This window comes from Diuraphis noxia, unplaced genomic scaffold (genome assembly GCF_037042655.1).
Source record: "Diuraphis noxia isolate RWA-SAM2 unplaced genomic scaffold, SU_Dnox_SAM2 contig0002, whole genome shotgun sequence".
Classification (NCBI taxonomy): Eukaryota; Metazoa; Arthropoda; class Insecta; order Hemiptera; family Aphididae; genus Diuraphis; species Diuraphis noxia.
The window spans coordinates 51,120,110-51,139,238 of NW_028301712.1; the positions used below are offsets into that span (position 1 = coordinate 51,120,110).

Here is a 19,129-nt window from a genome sequence, read left to right on the forward strand (position 1 = left end):
TGTAAATGCCTAACTAATAATATTATAATAGTTTTTATTTAATTGATTATCTAATATTTAATATTCTTGCTTTCTGTTTTTAGTTTAAACTGTTTAAAGGCTGATTGCTTAGGAAAGGACGTAGATATCGTAGACAAAAAATACAGACATTTAAATAATACGAGTATATGAACATTATTAAAATTATTTAAGTCCAAAAAATAACATTAAGCTGAATAGTCTGACACTTTCCTAGCTGTAGCTATAAAATATATCTACATTCTACATATTAGATTATACGTTAATTTTTTTTAATAATAAGATACAGTCGCAAATACATTGTTAATAATAATGTTTTTACATATTTTTAACCTATCAGCAAAACTAGAATAGAATTTAAATAATAGATTTATTTAGATAAATTCATAGTATAGCGGTAAATTACATTAAAATAACAGCTTTTATAATATTGAACTTTATGAGTCTTTATTTGAGTATAGCGGGATATTACATAGTGGCCAGACTCGAATAGTATCCGTAAAATAAATTTATTTTATGAACCCTAACTGAATTTGGAATCTATTGGCCAGTCTCGAGTAGCATCCGTAAATACGCACAGCGATATTATCAATATTCATTGTATTTAGGCATTATATTTCAAATGATTTATGTGATGTTTATCAAGACAACTCAATATTAAATAGTGACCTAGTTAATCTGTACATTTAGTAGTATATCCTTAGCTAAATAGGTACATTAAATATTTTGTTAGTTGTTATTAATATTATTACATTATAATTATTTTATTATATTAAATTTAATTAAATTTATTATATTTTTATAAATTACAAGTAATAACTATCTGTAATATTGACTGGATGTTTAAACATTAAATGCGTTCAAACATAATAAAAACATACTTAAACTATAAAATTATTATGTGAGATGCAATTTAATTAGAAATGATAATTAAATATTTTACATTCAAAATGCATTGTTCACACTTAGCATTACAATATTGAATATTCTGCAATGTTAATAATTGTGATTTATGTAGTTAACCTTAATAAAATTTTCTAAAATAGTTTGCAATAGTTATATTATATACAAATGTTACAAATTATATTGTTTAAAAATATAAATAAAATATAAAAGCATTATCTACCAGAAAAATATAATAAAAAGTATAATTAAATAATAAAATTAATTTGATTTATTAACATCACAGTTATAAAACTATATTATATCTAAAATATTTTTAGGCAAAAGACTAGGATCTGCAGCATCTTCCATTTCTTGGTCATTAATTTCTATTTTAATTTTAACTTCTGGTACTTCTTCATTCTCTTCCTCATCAACACTTAAACTAGCCATCTCTTCCAAAAGGTCGGGATCAATTTTTAAAACCTATCAAATAGTACAGATATTAAATTAATGTTAAACATGTTTTAATTACAGTCAAGCAAATTAATTACATACCCCATCAGGATTTAATGTCTCGTATTGATGTTTTAATGTTTGCAGTTCAAAATCACTGGAGCTACAAGCCGCCTTTAATTCATTTAACAATACTATTTCATTACGCAGGTCATTGTAATTTTGACATATTTCTTCAGTTGGAATGGGATTTAATTCTAAAAAAAAAAAAGCAATAACAAAAAATGAATAATAACAAATATTATTTTAAATAAATTGTAATACATACTAATTTTTAGTGACTCTAGAGCCTGTTCAACATTTTTAACTTTTTTTTGACTAACATTAGCTGGTATTTTCATTCTTTGTGAACGGGTAGACACACCACTATTTTTAATATCCGGAAATTTAATAGTAGTAGCTTCAAAGTTCTAAAAATGAACATTTTATTAAAGATATAAGTTTAAAATAAATAAATTATCAAATATTACATTTGGATCAACTCGGGTTGGTCTGACTGGAACAGTAACACGTTTACGGTGATGAGTTGTTTTCTTGTCAATTTTCAAACTTTTCCTACTATCATTTTGTTTATCAACAGCACTTATTAACTTTTGTAAATCTTGTGTTTTACGATCTCTATCACGTTTCCGTGCTTCAATCTTACGCATTTCTTGTATTAACATTTGTTCCTCCTCAATCTAAACATTATCAATCAAATTATTATAATAAATACGCACAAAACTGTATAATGTTATTGTTTGTGTATAATATAAATACTTGTTTGGGAGTTCTACTGTAAAGCCTTTCAAGTTGTTGTTTTCTACGAGTTTCGTGTTCGGCATCAAACATTTTCGATTCATTTACAGTCCCTCCTCTAATCTAAATTAATAAAAACAAACGATTAGTAAACATGATTTGAATATTGTGTTTTGTCTACAACCTTTGTTAGTGTATTACACACTGAATAATATCTATCTTTAAGATCCTCAATAGATCGCTTAACAGCGTTCTCATATTCTCCGAGGTTCCATCTAGCCTGGATGATTATGAAACGTAAATCAAACCATTCACACATGTCAAATAGACGATCAGTCTCTTCTCGAGTCCATGTTTCCGACACTAAATTTTCTTTGTATTCAATATCCGTGTACTTGAGTATTTCTATTTTCTAGTTAACAATAATAATAATACATATATACATTGTGTAAATGAACAACAATTCAATCTTTACAAATAATACCTTATTAAATTTAGCAAATGGGTACTCTTTACCCTCATCAGCAACTCTCCGCCAATGAGAAAAAGAAACATTATCTGTCCGAGCTGGGTTGGTAAAAGGAGCCCATACCCAAGGACGAACACGTCGCATACCCAATCTAGCTTTTTGGAGCTTATAAGTGGGACCTAAATAAATAAAGGTAGATAATTAACAATCTGTAGTAAAATCAATTAGATAAAATAATTACCAGTTTCGGTTTCAATAACAGGCGGCACATCCTTCTTATCATTATACAATAAGGCAAACACCTCACGAGCCATTCCTTCTGGTCTACGGGTCTGACGATTTCCCGATGGTAGTGAAATTTTCTTCTTGGTCTGTGTACCAAGTATGTCTTCTTTAGATACCTGAGGAGCGGATCCCCTTTCTATGTCCATAATATCACGAATATCTTCAGTCATCTTGAACGATTTCAGTTGCCGAATGTCAAAATGTGAAAATTAAGAAGTAGTCACAATTAAAGTACTATAGTCGGTTAAGTACTCTTAATTTAAATTATAATTTTAATTTAATAGTGTATAAACACTATGAACCGTATGCCATATGGCGCATGATAAATTAAATTTATCATGGTATGGCGTATTTACTAACTAGTAACTTTGTGATAAACTGATAATCTCGTTTGTATCATGATAATTTATAATATAATTTTTCAAATAATATGTCGGAATTTATATCCGACGACCAACATTCGTGAGCGTAATTTCTATACCTATTAGAGTTGTGAGCACAACTTTCCTGATTGGTTCAAAATTGCCGCGCAATTTTTGAAATATTTAAATACATTTAAATATTTAAAAATAAGGTATATATAAGTATAGGCGCCCGCAGGGGGGGGGTAAGCTGGGGCATTTGCCCCCACCTGGCTTTTTCAAAATATTTGTTTTAATTGAATGTTTTAAGATAAATTACTATAATATACTAAACAACAAATTTTAAGTATAAAATAAGTTGTAATATAATAAAATATAATATATTGTATACGAGTAAATAAAAAAGGTTATTATTTTTAAAACACCCAGTAAAATTATAATATTTATTCTCAAATCCTAACATTGCCCCCCCCCCCCTAGAAAAATTTCTGCGGGCGCCTATGTATATAAGCTATAGCTAAGGTATATTATAAGCTTATGAATTATGATTACCTAAGCTAACTATGATAAAAATTATATATTTGTGTAATCATTTGTTAGAGAACGTTTGTATTTTACTCATAATATAAGAATTATGAATACAATTTATATTTTATACTGTAATAATATTGGAATCATGACGCAACCATTTTTATTAATCCTTAATTTTAGGGCTATTTTTTGAAATTTTAAAACTCGAGGAATAAAATGTTGTAATTGCTATTAATTACGTATTAAGATTGAATATGTTGTATTATATTAATTAGTAGATTTTTGATATAGTTATAACCATTAAATAAATTAATATTTTAGACATTGAATTAAAAATAACACTAAAACCAGGAACAGATTTTACAGACTAATGACTATATTATGTACAGGGCGATTTAAAATGGATTAATCGTCTTTTATAGAATAATGACGAACCTAGGAAAAAAACAACAAATATATTTTACTTTAAAATTACAAATATTAGCTTAAATATTGTATACTATATGCCATAAGCCCATAACTGTCATAAAAAAAAAATTGGAACGTTTTTTCCACTTAAATATTCTTCACATGTTTTTAATTTATTAGTACCTATTTTTTATGCCATTAGTATTTTAAATATGCCATGAAGAATGATATATTATGTGCCCATGGGCTATTAATTATTATATTATATTATATACTGTAATCATAGACAACTATACATATCATACTTGTATGAAAATCAGAGGTGATGCAACATTGTTATATTTCTTCTGACAGAATTGAAGTAACCAATACTATAAATTTTAGAAAAGTGAACATAGTTAAGCCTATTTCTCAGTAATATATAATACTGCAGAATACATTGTTTATATAGGAACACATAACGGACAACTAGTGATCTAAGATATTTAACAGTTAATTATTATTATACTGTAGGCTACCATTCACAAGGCTAGGGATTAATATTAGTATTTCGCTAGACTAATCCTCCTGACTAATTGATAGTACTGATGTAGTTCTAAAATAAGAAGGCTGGCCAGAGTTTTAAAATTAGATACTTAAAAAAGTTTTTGAATTTATATATTTTTACAATTTAATAAGTTCTCTTATTGATTAAATACCAGAAATAAAAGAAATACCAGTAATTATTAAGTGATCTTTTAAATTGAATTTAAAAAATTTCTTTCAAAAATATCGTATAACAAAATATATCTTATTGAGAAAACTGTATATTATTACATTTTATTAGGATTATATTTATAAAGACAGTCTCTAATGATTTTTATTTTTAATGGTTCTTCGTACTTTTCCATAAATGTTGAAAGTTGATTGTCATTTTCAATACATTTTGATAAGCTCTGGACACATGTATTAGGTAATTTTAAACCATAATAAATATAAACCTAAAAAAATATGGTATAACATTTTATACATAGAAGTACAATATTAAATTATAAAGATGCAATTTTTATATGCATTGTAAAATTATTTTTTATCTAAAATAATGTAAAGGAATTTTTTTAGAAGTCTAATTATTAGTCAATATACTTAAGACTTGCATCCAAAATATTATTAAGAAAAAAAAATGTATACCTTCTGTGAATTAGTTATAAACACAAAACTAGGCATAGATTTCGTATTTGGTTTTACTGTATACATTCCACAACAAAACGCAGAAACAGATTCTTCAAACTTAAATATTGCATGCTGACTTTTCTGATCCAAAATAAGAGTATCTCCATTCAATGAACATGTTATTAAATAATCAGGACCACCATCTGTTATAGACAATTTACTTATGATGAACAGTTCTTGATCAATGTTTTTACTCCTAGAAACCCAACAAATTGAATATACATTAAATATTAGCAGCTTTGGGTAGAAAGTAGTCAAGTAACAATAGTTCCTTGTTATTTTTTTGAGTAACAAAACCAACAACAAAACTAACATTTCTAAGCTCAATACATATTGCACTTTTTATGTACTTAAGTAGAAGCTATTTATAGTATTGCTGGAGGTGTTAACACCAAAAATTAATAAATAATAAGTAACCATAATTTTAAAGATACATTATTATACCTAAAGGATAAATATTAAATAGGTAAAGAAAAACATTTACACGCATAAATCAGGGTCAGTCTAATTTACTGAACTGCTGAATTACTGTATTACTGAACTGGAGCCTAAGCGGCCATAGCGTGGGTTAATAAAGTCCGAATAGGGTAAAACTCCAGAAATACCATTGTAATACCCCCATACAGCTCCCCACCAAATTTCAGATTGCCCCGTCGAATTTTACCTCAAGGTTACCCGTCGCAGAAATATCCAAAACCTAAAAACTTACCCGAAAATTATGAAAATTTGTACACGGCATGGGATGTACCGTACTTAGATACGGTGAAAATTACTAGTTCCTACTGCGAAAACCCACCCAGTTATAACGCAGTTCAGTAATTTCTTAATGTACGCAAATCAGTAAAATCACGGCCACCGTTCAGGAAAATTGCTGAACCGCTCTCAAACCCGTAATACTTTACCGAAAATTATTAAAATTTGTACACGGCATGGGATGTACCGTACTTAGATACGGTGAAAATTTCTAGTTCCTACTGCGAAGACACACATAGTTATAACGCAGTTCAGTAATTTCTTCATATATGCAAATCAGACCTACGCGCGAAATGATAAGAATCATGTATATTTTGTTGCATTACAACATTTCTAGGGCACTTACTAAAATAAAGCAACGTATTACAACAGTCAGTGACTTAGAATTTATCCAATTGACCAAGGTAAGCCGTTATTTAGATTTTTTGAATTGTTGAATGAAGCAGTATTTTGTACAACTCAATGATTTTATTATTTATAATACATTATACTTAAGTGCATTCTTATGACAACTGCTGAACTGCTCATATATATTATATTTTAAATAAGTTTTTAGAGCATTGCATTATTCGCCTACATCATAATGTGTCTTAACATAAAAAGGTCTTAAGATCGAGCCACATGTCCTACAAGATATCAATAAATGCATATCAGTTGTACCTTTTTGTACCTGTAGTGTATTGACATTGGTATAAGTGTCAATTTTTGGCTCCCAACGTTGTGTGTTATGTATTCTTGGAAATTAATTATGAGGGTTATAGATAGATAGTTACTAAAATAAAACAATGTATTACACTTGAGTCACTAAGAATCCATCCATATAGATACCTGAAATTTATTGTATAATTGAAATGAAGGATTTGCCATTTGTGCCTGAATGGTAACACATAAAACGCATGAAGTTGTATGTATTAGTGTATCACCTCATTTAAATCAGAACTGTCATACCCAAATCAGTATAATTATTAATTCATCCTTCTTTAGGGTGTCTCACAAAGAAGGATATTTCTGCGACGGGTAACCTCTTGAGGTAAAATTCGACGGGGCAATCTGAAATTTGGTGGGGAGCTGTATGGGGGTATTACAATGGTATTTCTGGAGTTTTACCCTATTCGGACTTTATTAACCCACGCTATGGCCGCTTAGGCTCCAGTTCAGTAATTCAGTAATTCAGCAGTTCAGTAAATTAGGCAGCACCCATAAATCATTTGATTTAAATTTTGTCATTTTATGTTAGTTTAGTTTTACATAATTAAAAAAGTGGAAAGTAACATTGTAACTAATTAATAAGATTGAGTTCAAAAAAATTAGGTAACGCAACCTATTACTTTTGTATTTTTTTGGAGAAAAGTAATATATAGATACCTTTTAATTAAGAAGCTAGTAACATAACTTACCCAACAATGAATATAAATTAAAAACTATAACAATAATACAATATTAATTATCAATAAAATATTACCACAAAATTGTATCTTTTTTTGCCAACATTACTAAACCATTTAAAGAAGCAATTCCATATAAATGATCATTTTTATCAAACAGTTCTTGATCACATTTCTCATCTACTTTGAGATCTCCTACCATTACTGAAGATATTAAAGGATTAAGAAGTTCTACGGGCAATTCATTTTCATTTTCATACTCAATTGTCTTTTCACTGTAATAAAATAAATTATCAATAAAACTATATATAAACATGAATTATTTTAGAAAGGCTTACATTAATTCTGGAAAAGCTATGGGACAATAAAAACGCATTGCACTGATCCCAGGTTGAGAAACAAGTAAACATGGTCGATTTTTATCGTCTTTAATCAATATAATAGATCCAATTTGGTTAGCACACTCCCATTTATGTAATGGTACTAATCGTCCAGCAGCCGCACTTTGACTCCAACGATTGGAACGTACCACTCTGTCAGTTAAACCAACAATTAGTTCCAACATTCCATCAGAATCTATATCCCCTTGTAAAATCACCTACAATTATTATGAATTATAATACTAAAACAATTTTAATTTACTACATTTTCAATATTTACCTTAGTGTTAACTGGAATTCGCTGATCGTGAACAGGTTCAAGTTTCAATATATTCATCAGATGGATCTAATTTAGGTACTAAATTTTAAACACAAATAAATATGACACCAGCCATCACCAGATACAACAATTAAAGCGTTACTGACAATAGCTATTGCAGTAATTATGCCTAATCCAGAAATTTTTTGAATCAGTCGATTACCTTTAAAGATGAACAAATCACCTTCCACACTGCCAATAACAAGTTCAATTTCATTGTCATTGTCCACATCACCTAATGCAATGGCACTGTTGAATACATTTCCAGGCAATTCAAAATCAAAAAAGTCAACAAAAGTTGCAATATTCATTTCATTGTCATCCATTATACAGAGTCTAAAAATAAAATAAATGTTATTTCTATAAGAATTAGCTAGAAGTTAAATGTAAATTATATACATATTGGTTACCTACATAAATAAATGAAATAGTGGTTCCTATTAAAATATTATTAATCATATATTACTAACTAGTTAACACATTTACAAGACTCAATGCAATTATAATAGAATTTTAAAAATGTAATTAAGAGGACACTACATAGGCATTTGAAGTCTCCATCTAAAAAAATGCTTAACACATCAAATTCACACTCAGTGGATCATGTTTAGTTTTGTTAGTTCAAAAATTATAGTGAATCGACCTATTATGAAACTTGATGGTAAGAACATAATATCTGTGTTTCAGTGTTTGTAAGTGGATTTTTTAGGATAGTTCAATTTTTTGTTAAGCTTTTTGTACATGATATAACATAAATTTAAAATTTAAAGTGCTCATAACTCACTTACAAACTGAATTAATATGGAGACAACAAAATATGTATGTCACTTAATCTTAAATGTTTTAGTACAAAAGATTCAATATGATAAACATGCAGATTTTTAAAACAAATTTTTGAAGTAATATTTAAAAACCATAAAATTTATAATAATTTATACCTCATACACAAAAATAAACTGTGTCATAAATTAATATTAACCATTATTCAGAAATAAATTACTTTATGATAACAACCAATCCAAAATAATGTGAAATATAAATTCTTGATCACTATAGTATCTACAATATGTTCTATAGTTCAATATTACATATTATTAATGTTTGTTTTCTTCAGTCACAATTACTACCTATGAATATCATATTTTATCAAAACAATTAGTAAAAACATTTAAATTCAGCAGGTTAATAGTTAATATTACAGTATTAACACTTCATTGATAATTTGTTGGACTTGCTCTTAGATCTTACACAATCAATTGATCAGCTATAATTCTATTGTTGAAAATATGCTGAATACTGCTACAGAATACTGAAATACTAGTGAATTAAGTATTTAAGTTTTTCATTCCAGAACCATAGATAAAACTGCTATTATAATAATATGTTAAGACTTTAAGAGCCTTGTATTAAATTTTCAAGATTTTCTACCTAAAAACTAAATTTGTATCGATATTAATTTTAAAAAAACTAATCATGATCGAAAATTGCATATACCTATAAATAGTTTAACTTAAGTCAAAAATTTTTGAAAATTTCATGGTGGATAGAATATACTTATATAAACATTCCGTGAAAATTTCATGTACCAATGGTCATTTGTTTTAAAGTTACATCAAAAATCAAAATCGATTTTGTCGAAAACTGATTGTGCATAAAATTTACAGTTTTTCTTTTAATTTTTAGTTTGTTTATCCCGATTATTTAGAACAATATTAAGAATATTTTACTTTTGATCCCCCAAAGTATCAACTATATCCACTTTCTGATTTAACAAGGTACTGAAGTTTAATTTAAAATTCAAACGCACTATTTTTCCTATAATGATACTTCGAGTTTTCTCTATAGCTACTTGAAGGAAAACTTATGGAAAACTTAGTGTTGTATTTTTAATCCTTAGTTATAAATGCAAAACATTTAATGATTTTTCAACTTCAAAATTAATTGCAAATTTTCGCGTTTTCGACAGATTTCGTAAAATTTTGAACTATAAACGCTTATTAAAAAAAATTGTTACTTACGAATTTTTTTTAGCTACAATAAGAACAACTCATATGGAACCTTATATTAAATTTTCAAGTTTGTTTGGCCGTCCAACATTTTTTAACCGGCACTTCAAAAAAAAATTCTCAAAAAAATTGAAAATTTCAGTGGTCTATAAATAACTCAAAAATAGTCAAAAAATTTTGAAAATTAAACTATATATAGCTAACACTAACATAAACATTTGGTGAAAGTATTTACATAAAGTATTTACAGTGATTAGTTTTTGAATTACAACCATATAAAAAAATCGATTTGGTCGAAAACTGAATTTGCGTAAAAACTCCCGTTTTTCTGTCATTTTTTTTTTTGTTTTTCTCAACTTTTTTGAAAACTTGGAAAATGTTTACTTTTGACCTCTATAATGCACCAAGGATCTTCAATTTTACATAATCAGACACCACCCCCAAAGTTTGAAATCGAAGCATTATTTCGACTAGTTATGCTGTACACAGACACAAAAAAAAACACACACACATCATTGTAAAATCTATACATTCATCACTTCGTTCAGAATCTAAAAAAATTCAATGATAATAATAAATTATAATATAAATAAAAATTCAATAATTTTAATGTTTATCTATAAGCCTTGTTCTGATATTATGACCAACTTTATCTAAGAATTTTTCAAAATGCAATGATAATAATTATAATATATGTATACATACACATACAATAAGCAGTTACAACATATTGCATGCAATTATGTAAAGCTATTTATCTAATTGTGATTTTATTGAATTTAAAAAAGATTTTTAAGTTTTTTAAGGCATTTTTTTGATATTAAGTTGTATTTTATAGGTTATTTTTCTTATTTTCTATGGCATTAAAGTTTGTTCCCTATTCATCAGTACCTACCTATACAGCAGCTGAGTAAAACTGTCAACTCAACGTCGCACCGGCAGCACCTCGAAAAATGATGGTGAGTCCGAATACTCCGAATCGCATGCTAAAAAAAAAAACATAAATTGGAATGTCCAAATTGCATGCCACCCCATCGAAGGGTTTGTCCAAATTGCATGCCATCAGATTATCAGGTTGATAGATTTTTATTTATTATAAACTTATTATACTAGGTATAACTTAAACTTTTTTCGAACTTTTCTAATTTAACTTATTTTTCCACTGAAAGAACGGTCTTTTGCTACATTTAGTTCTGAATGTATTTTACAATTGTACATGGTATATTTTAAATAAATAATTACAATAATAATATAAAATTTAGTAATTAATATAATAATATTAAATTTGGTCGAGTTTTTTAAAAAAAAATAATTTAAATAATAATATAAAATTTGGTCCAGTTTTTAAAATAAATAATTATAATAATAATATAAAATGTATACTATAACAAATACAGTTCAAAATAAAACTTAAGCTTAAAATATTTCAATCTACAAACTAACCAGTTGTAACAACCATATCATAGAGCGTTTCTATACATGCGGTTTTTTTTTTAAATTAGAAAAGTTCAAAAAAAAGTTTAAGTTATACCTAATGGCTAATATAATAAGTGTATAATAAATAAATTGTTGCTGATACACGACGTGCAATTCCGACATTTTTTTTTGACATGCAATTCGGACGCAGTCAAATATGAAAATTAAAGATAAATATATATGTTATGTCTTCCACTTCCACCCACAATGATTAGGAAGAAAATATTTACGAAAATACAATGGTTTAAATTCATTTAAAATTAAGGATAATAACTTTTTATGGATAAATATAACTAGATATTATTGATATGAACATTAAAAAAAAAATATAATAATATATTATATTACGTACCCATAACTAATAGGTATCTATATTATATTTACAGGAAAAGGTGATATAGTATATTGTGATAAACAGTTCCCACCCATTCCTGTTTTATGAATAGGAAAAAAATAACCTATTACATAATATATAAATTAATGATAAATAAAATTAACAATATCTTTAATAAAATAAAATGTTTACTATTATATCATTGTTTAAAAAGTATATTGGTTAGTACACAACATATCACAATTTACTCATATCTACATAGGTGATAGGTTAATTAGAAAATAATTATAAATTAAAAAATTATATGACAGTTTTATTCTTTAGGGAACATATAACATATACTTGGTTGTCTTACTTAATTAGTATGTATAATTATATTAATATGCCAATCCTGAGCTAATTTTTTTAATATGTCATTTATATAATTTGATATTTTATTTTTTTCCCAATAAATTACGATTAGGTATTTTATTGGCACAATAATGATTAATCCTCAACTTAAAAGTACCAACGCCATATACACACGCATTTATTTTCGACTTCTTAGTTTACCTAGTGGATATCATAGCAAAGCATGTTTAACTGCGTTAGTTTAAAATTTAAATATTATACATACCAGTTTAAATTGTGTTATGTTTTTTTTAACAGCTATAAATCGTACATTTGTACAAACTTTTTTATGACAAAACTATGCAGGTAACCTACCCAGATTCAAAAATAACACTTTGACGAAATTAAATATTTTAATAAAAAAATAATGATTACAGTTGCCTATTTTGTTGTACTTACAACAAGTGCCTATACCTATTTAAAAACAATTATTTTTAATAAACACAATGCCGTACATTATTATTTACTAAACACAGTGAATCTATAAAAATAAAAACATAATATAGTACTTACATATAATAGAGTATAAGATTTATGGAATTTTTATATTGTATTATACATCATCTATGGCAAACTCTCAATCGATGACATTCGTTAGAGACGATTAACGATTCTAATCATTTCATTGACCAAAAAGGCCACCAATAGCCGGACTAGTCGTTAAGCAGTAACTTTAGTACAAAAAATATACTCGCATAATTCGTTCCGTTCAGGTTGTTCTCATAAAACTACTCGATACTTTCAAGTCTCGTTACGAAGTGAGATGAAGACGGATGAAGATAGCTGCTATTTCTTTGTCGGTGGTGTAGGACGTGTAGGGGTACTGTATATAGATACAGCACAGACCGGAAAAGTCGTAAGTTTATTTTCATATTATTTTTAGGCTTAAACCTTACGTTTACTTTTGAGTATAAATATAATTTCCTATTTATTACCTCGATTATACCACTGATAATCTCCTAACTGGGTGACGTGAATTCATGCATTGTTTTTATTCACAAATGCACAATGTATATAAAAAACGCGAGCTCAAAGGTACAATACAAAGGTACAATACACGGGCGTTCTTATGTATCGTGAAATTCAACAATCGTTATAATTTTACTTTTAGGTGCATTGTAGATACGTAAGTATTCTAAGCCCTTCAACCACAATTAACTCAAAATCCGGTGTTTAGACCTGAGGGGTGGGTCCTTGTATAGTTGTATCATTCGGTTATTGGATTATGATGGGCATCTAATAATGAGTATACAGCACCCTTATTTAACGGTTACACGCCTGCAGTTAAGAGAACGCAAATACGACCTAACCTAACCTAACATAAATCATGGATGTGTATAGATTCTAAAAGTAAATTATCGAATTGTTTTTTTCATATATTTAATATATTTTATTTGATCGACATTTAACATTCGTGTTTTAATGTTATTGCAAATTCAATATTTTTTTTACTATCCATAAGCCTTTTATATAAATTTCGATTGCGACGAAATCTCTACAAACACTATAAACTATTATTGAATTATTGTATTATAATATATTTTAATCATATTATACTAATGGTATTCACTTATAACTTAATGTTGACTTACGGGTATCGTATGTAATGGTATAAAATAACAGGAAAATGTTAAAATTGGAATTTTACAAACTACTTGGAATAGTCGGTATAGCAGGTACTGTATATTTGCGTAGATATTTATTGCATACATTTGTGTTAACTCTAATAATTAGTAGTAACCACATTTATTTATATTAATATATTTATTCAATGAATCATAAAAAAATATGATCGTGCTATTCTAATATTTTTACACCATATTAATCAAAAATAAAATAAATATATAAAATAATACCAACTTAATATTATGTTATATCTAATTCTAATTTAAAGTTGTAAATTATTTTGGTTATTGGTATATAACGTTTTATTATTTTAATGAGCAAATCGTAAACACGAACCTCTTTGATGTAAAAGTTGTATTATAATATTTATATATATCTTTGAAATTATCTTATTGACGTAATGTAATGATATAATCCATGGCGATTGTCAAAGTCGTCGCAGAAGATGCGGTCGATTAATGATTCTAAAATTTCAATTAGCAAAGCAGACATGAACGAAAACCTTACAGCATTCCGTATGATTTTTTTTTTCATCAATTATGTACAATATTTTCAGATTTCAATTCAGTATCAGATGCGTTTCTATTCATCACCATCGGAGTGCAAACACGTCACGCAGATTTCGTCGAAACCCGAAACAGTCGATGTTTAAGGTAAGTTTGTTTTTATATTCTTTTGGGGAACAAATTAATATTTTAGACTTCAAAAAAATATTTAATGTCACGAAATAATATATATTATCCAAGTGTCATAGATAGACGCATACCTACTTTGTTTCTGAATTGTTTAATATATACGCAAGATTGAAGATTGAATAATTCAAACACTGTAGTCGTTTTTTCCGGTCGCCAAGCGTAGAATAATTGTAATTAAAAATTATAAGGGTTTTGTAAATATACATTTCGAAATAACAAATAGAAAAACCCGTGGTTATAACTGATGAGTCATTAGAAGATACGACACAATTTTTAATTATGACTGCTAATATTTTCCAAATCCAATGTTAGAAAACTATCTATTTCACAAAAATTGTATTGTTATTTTAGGTATATTTATAGTTATTTATAATTCACACCTAATATCTATATCATAGGGACTTATAAGTTTGAACACTTAAAAAAATAATATTCTCCGGGTGGTAGTAGATTGTATACCTATCACTAGTGTGCGCGTTCATGCATTTTAATAATCTAAATTAATCATATTTAAATTAATTATATTATACATAATTATCGTATAGGTATTTATATAAATAATGTAGTACTTACAGATAGGAGTTCTTATCTTAATATATTTTTTTGACTATTCATAAGACTAAAGAAAAGCCTTTTTAATAAATTTCTAGTGCAACGAAATCTCTATCGTATATAATGGTGTATATAATTAATTGTAGTTACATAGTAAGAAAAGATTAAAATTAGCTTAAATATTTATTTAAAAAATACATGTGGAATCATGTGGGTATTAGATTTTATAGGTTTTTGTAAGAAAATATGATTTATCAATACCAACTTATGGGGAGTAAAATAGACAAATTAAAAATATTCAATACGTCTTTTAGATAGCTTAAAGTCATAAAATATAATATTAATTAATTATAATTATTAATTTTATGCACGGTAATATTGGGATAAAGTATATATTTCAAGAATTCACCCTAAATAGCAGTAATTTCATTAATAACTTATTTTCATGAACACAATTATTATTCAACAATTTCTAATAATTAATTAATTAATTTTGTACTAAAATAAACTATTATCCATAAAAATTAATTTATTAATTATTTAAATTAAAATCCATTTAAGTGTTTATAGTTTAAATTAGATCCATTTGGTTATCATGATTACGATTTAGATTTTAAGTGAATCGATGAATGTATTGATATTGTAATGATAGGTATGTGATTTTTTTCGACTGTACACGATAAATAGTCGAAAAAATGCTTCAATTTCTTACTTCAGCATATTCTCTGGAAGATAATTTTATCTAGTTGTAACTTTGGTTTATGCGAAATCAGTTTTGGACATATTCCTTTAATTTATATTGGTGTTCCTATAAAAATCTAATAACCGTAAATAATTTAAAATTTGAATCACAACATTTTCGATTTATAGGTACACTGTATACTATATATCTAGGCATTGATTAGCTTTTCTATGTACAGCAACAAAATATAAACCGGTAACAATAAGACACATATCGTCATCATAATTCAAGAGACCTTTGTCAGTATGTCATATCTTACTACTGCCTACTAACTGTACGATACATTCAATGTCCGCCTTGGGATGATTATTGTCAAAATTTAATTATCTCAATTATATATTCGTTTTTAGTAATGGGAATACCAATTATTTAAATATCGTTCATTAGTTGTTACTGCTCAGAAAGATTTATATTTATGTATCTAGGTTCATATATATTTTTTATCTATTTCATTGATTTTTTCTTCAAGCGATTTAGTTATAGTAAAAAGATCTTGCGTTTTTCCCCGTAATTATCCAACTTTTCACAACAAAAATTAACAGATTTATCTTATTCAATATTAGTATTCGATAATACCTCTCCAACTTCAATAATGACATAGAAATATCAATTCTAATTAATATAAGGTAATAATAATAAAAGGCTCTTCTATTTCATTAACAATATTATTTCTATTTGATTCAATTTTTCTAGACGTTACATTTTTTTTTTTTTTAATTAAATCTTTCCCAAATGACTCACATATCCAGTTTTGAATGTCAGTGTGACCTAATGTAAAGTTAGGAACATGAGAATTATTTCCACATAATGAGTATTAAATTATTTTGTTGGCGAAACCTTAGTCTTGTATTTATTACTTGGAATTATGAAATAATAGATAACAGAGCAGTGAATTTTATTAACTAAACCGTACTAGTCGAACACTTAGTAAAATCTGAAGGAAATAGGTCGTAGGAAACTAATAATTTAGTATAGAATTTTTTTTACTGAAATATCAGGCAAATTATAGTGATATATAACCATTGTTGTTCACCTAATATCTATATATACCATAAGGACCTATACCTTGTACACCTAAAAAAATGTATTACTTATTTTTTTAAATACGATATTACAAAAATTAACATACAATTAATTGGTATAAAATTTAGATATTATTGAAATAAAATAAATACAACAACTAATAAGCAATAGTAATTAATACTCAAATCATAAACTATTATTAAAATAAAAATTAACACCCCAGCTCTGGTAGGTAATAACTGACTCCTCATGACCAGTAAAGAAATTTTATATTTGTATATATAAAAAAACTAATAGATTCTTGAATAAAATGTTCAAAACACAAATTAACACATAATAATAACTAGGTAAGCCGGGTCAAAATTAAATATTATTTATTAAAATGGTTATTTTAGATATTTATTATCTGCAATGACTAAAAACTCATAGGTCATAAAATATTATTGAACTTTTTACTGAGTGCTTATAATTTCAGAAATGGTATTCGCCAGTGAAAATTTGTCAATTAAGAATAAAATATCATATTCAGCAGTGTGAAATGCGTCAACGATACAGTATTTTGAAGATTATGTTTCGGACATGGGGTAAGTAGATATTTTTCTATTTTTTAGTAGGTTACCTTTTTTATTGTTAATTGATCTGAGGATACATATTTTAAAATTAAATGTATTGAAACCACTGATATAACACTATTCCGAAAATAAATAAAGTCATGATTAAAATATTAGAAAATTGGTGAGGTATAAAATTTTTAAATTTGTTTTTTAAAATTATTTCCTCAATGATATTTAAATATTTTCTCCGATTATCAGGTACGATGACTTGTAGGTACTATAGTGACTGGGAGTGTGAGATTGGGAGTTGTAGTGTGTGAGAAAGGAGATTAGAGAGGATTTGGGAGACTGCAAGGGGGTGAGTGATATGGGGTGAGAGATAGTTAGGGTGTAAGAATGAAGGTAGGGAGAGTTTGGGAGAGAGAGTGATAGGGTGAGTGTGAGGGGGTATAGAGGGATGGGGAGAGAGATAGATGGATAGGTTTGGTTAGGTGGGTGAAGGGGGAATAGTTAGGTAGGTTAGTTATGTTAACAATGTGGAATACGTAGGAAAGGATCTTTAATTGCAAAGGTAACAGACTCTTTGGCAGAAACCACCAAGTCAATAGGTTTACAACTTTCGACTTATTGGATAGAATAAAAAGATAAGGTTGGTTAGGCCGATTAAGAGGATGTCGGTGTATCTTTTCTTTCTCTAACCCACGTATATTATACCAACATTTTCGTTTACAATAATGATAAACGTAAAAATTTGGTATATTGTGCGTCGGTCAGAGAGAGAAAAAAGAAATTCACTGACATCTTCTTAAATGTTATCAAGTTGAATTGGCTATTGATTGTTGACTGTTTGTATTATAAGAGTTTGTAGGAATGCCCTGTTACAACACAAAATGTAGCCAATACGAGCGCTGTCTCCACACTCGACATAATAATGACGCCATTATGCCCAAAGTTACCAATCGTATTTTAGTAGTTTTGTAGTTTTGGTAGAAGTTTTTGAAGTTTAAAAATTGACTTATAAGTCTAGAACATAACGAATATTTACAAACCTGATATCAAAAAAACTACAAAAATAATATATACAATTATACTCAACATTATTGTACAAAAGTATATCTTCATAATAAAATTATTTAAATTAATGAATCTAAATTTACCAACTTACATTAATAAAAAAGTTGACAGGGTAAAATGCTTACTTTAACTCTAGTAAAAGACCAACTAAAAAATATGATTGGTCATTACTCATAATATATGTTTTGTTAACATATTCGATCAATCAAATTAATATTTTATTCAAATCTTTAAAATAACAAACATTTTATTTATATTTACAACGTTATCAAATATATTACAGCTTTATATATTTAAAAAAAAAAAAAAAAAACTATAAAATAGGAAACTTTAAATTATTATACTTTTATATTTGGAAAAAAAATTCAAATTCTTTAAATAATTTAAATATTTTAAAAC

General features: G+C 27.0%; 2 protein-coding genes across 2 annotated transcripts; both read right to left on the bottom strand.

The window, feature by feature from the left end:
- Nucleotides 1-912: 912 nt before the first annotated feature.
- DMAP1 (DNA methyltransferase 1 associated protein 1) lies at nt 913-3,262 on the bottom strand. The gene is made up of 8 exons (XM_015520458.2): nt 2,865-3,262; nt 2,639-2,802; nt 2,339-2,566; nt 2,176-2,277; nt 1,887-2,096; nt 1,685-1,826; nt 1,459-1,613; nt 913-1,386 (listed from the first exon to the last, which is right to left on the bottom strand). The coding sequence occupies exons 1-8, from the start codon at nt 3,076-3,078 to the stop codon at nt 1,216-1,218; spliced, it is 1,386 nt and encodes a 461-aa protein (XP_015375944.1). The 5' UTR covers nt 3,079-3,262; the 3' UTR covers nt 913-1,215.
- Nucleotides 3,263-5,021: 1,759 nt separating this feature from the next.
- LOC107170364 (KICSTOR complex protein ITFG2-like) lies at nt 5,022-11,246 on the bottom strand. The gene is given in 8 exon segments (XM_089218244.1): nt 5,022-5,189; nt 5,380-5,617; nt 7,637-7,834; nt 7,898-8,157; nt 8,220-8,271; nt 8,273-8,292; nt 8,294-8,594; nt 11,160-11,246. Coding segments are annotated over 7 exon segments (1,227 nt in total). The 5' UTR covers nt 8,585-8,594; nt 11,160-11,246.
- Nucleotides 11,247-19,129: the final 7,883 nt, after the last annotated feature.

Bases quoted from the DNA above. Each gene is read 5' to 3' on its own strand.
- DMAP1 (XM_015520458.2), bottom strand. From the start codon at position 3,078: ATGACTGAAGATATTCGTGATATTATGGACATAGAAAGGGGATCCGCT. The intron at 2,567-2,638 runs GTATTATTTGTA...ATTGTTAACTAG, and splicing joins CATTTGCTAAATTTAATAAG to AAAATAGAAATACTCAAGTA. The intron at 2,097-2,175 runs GTATTTATATTA...GATAATGTTTAG, and splicing joins ACAGTAGAACTCCCAAACAA to ATTGAGGAGGAACAAATGTT.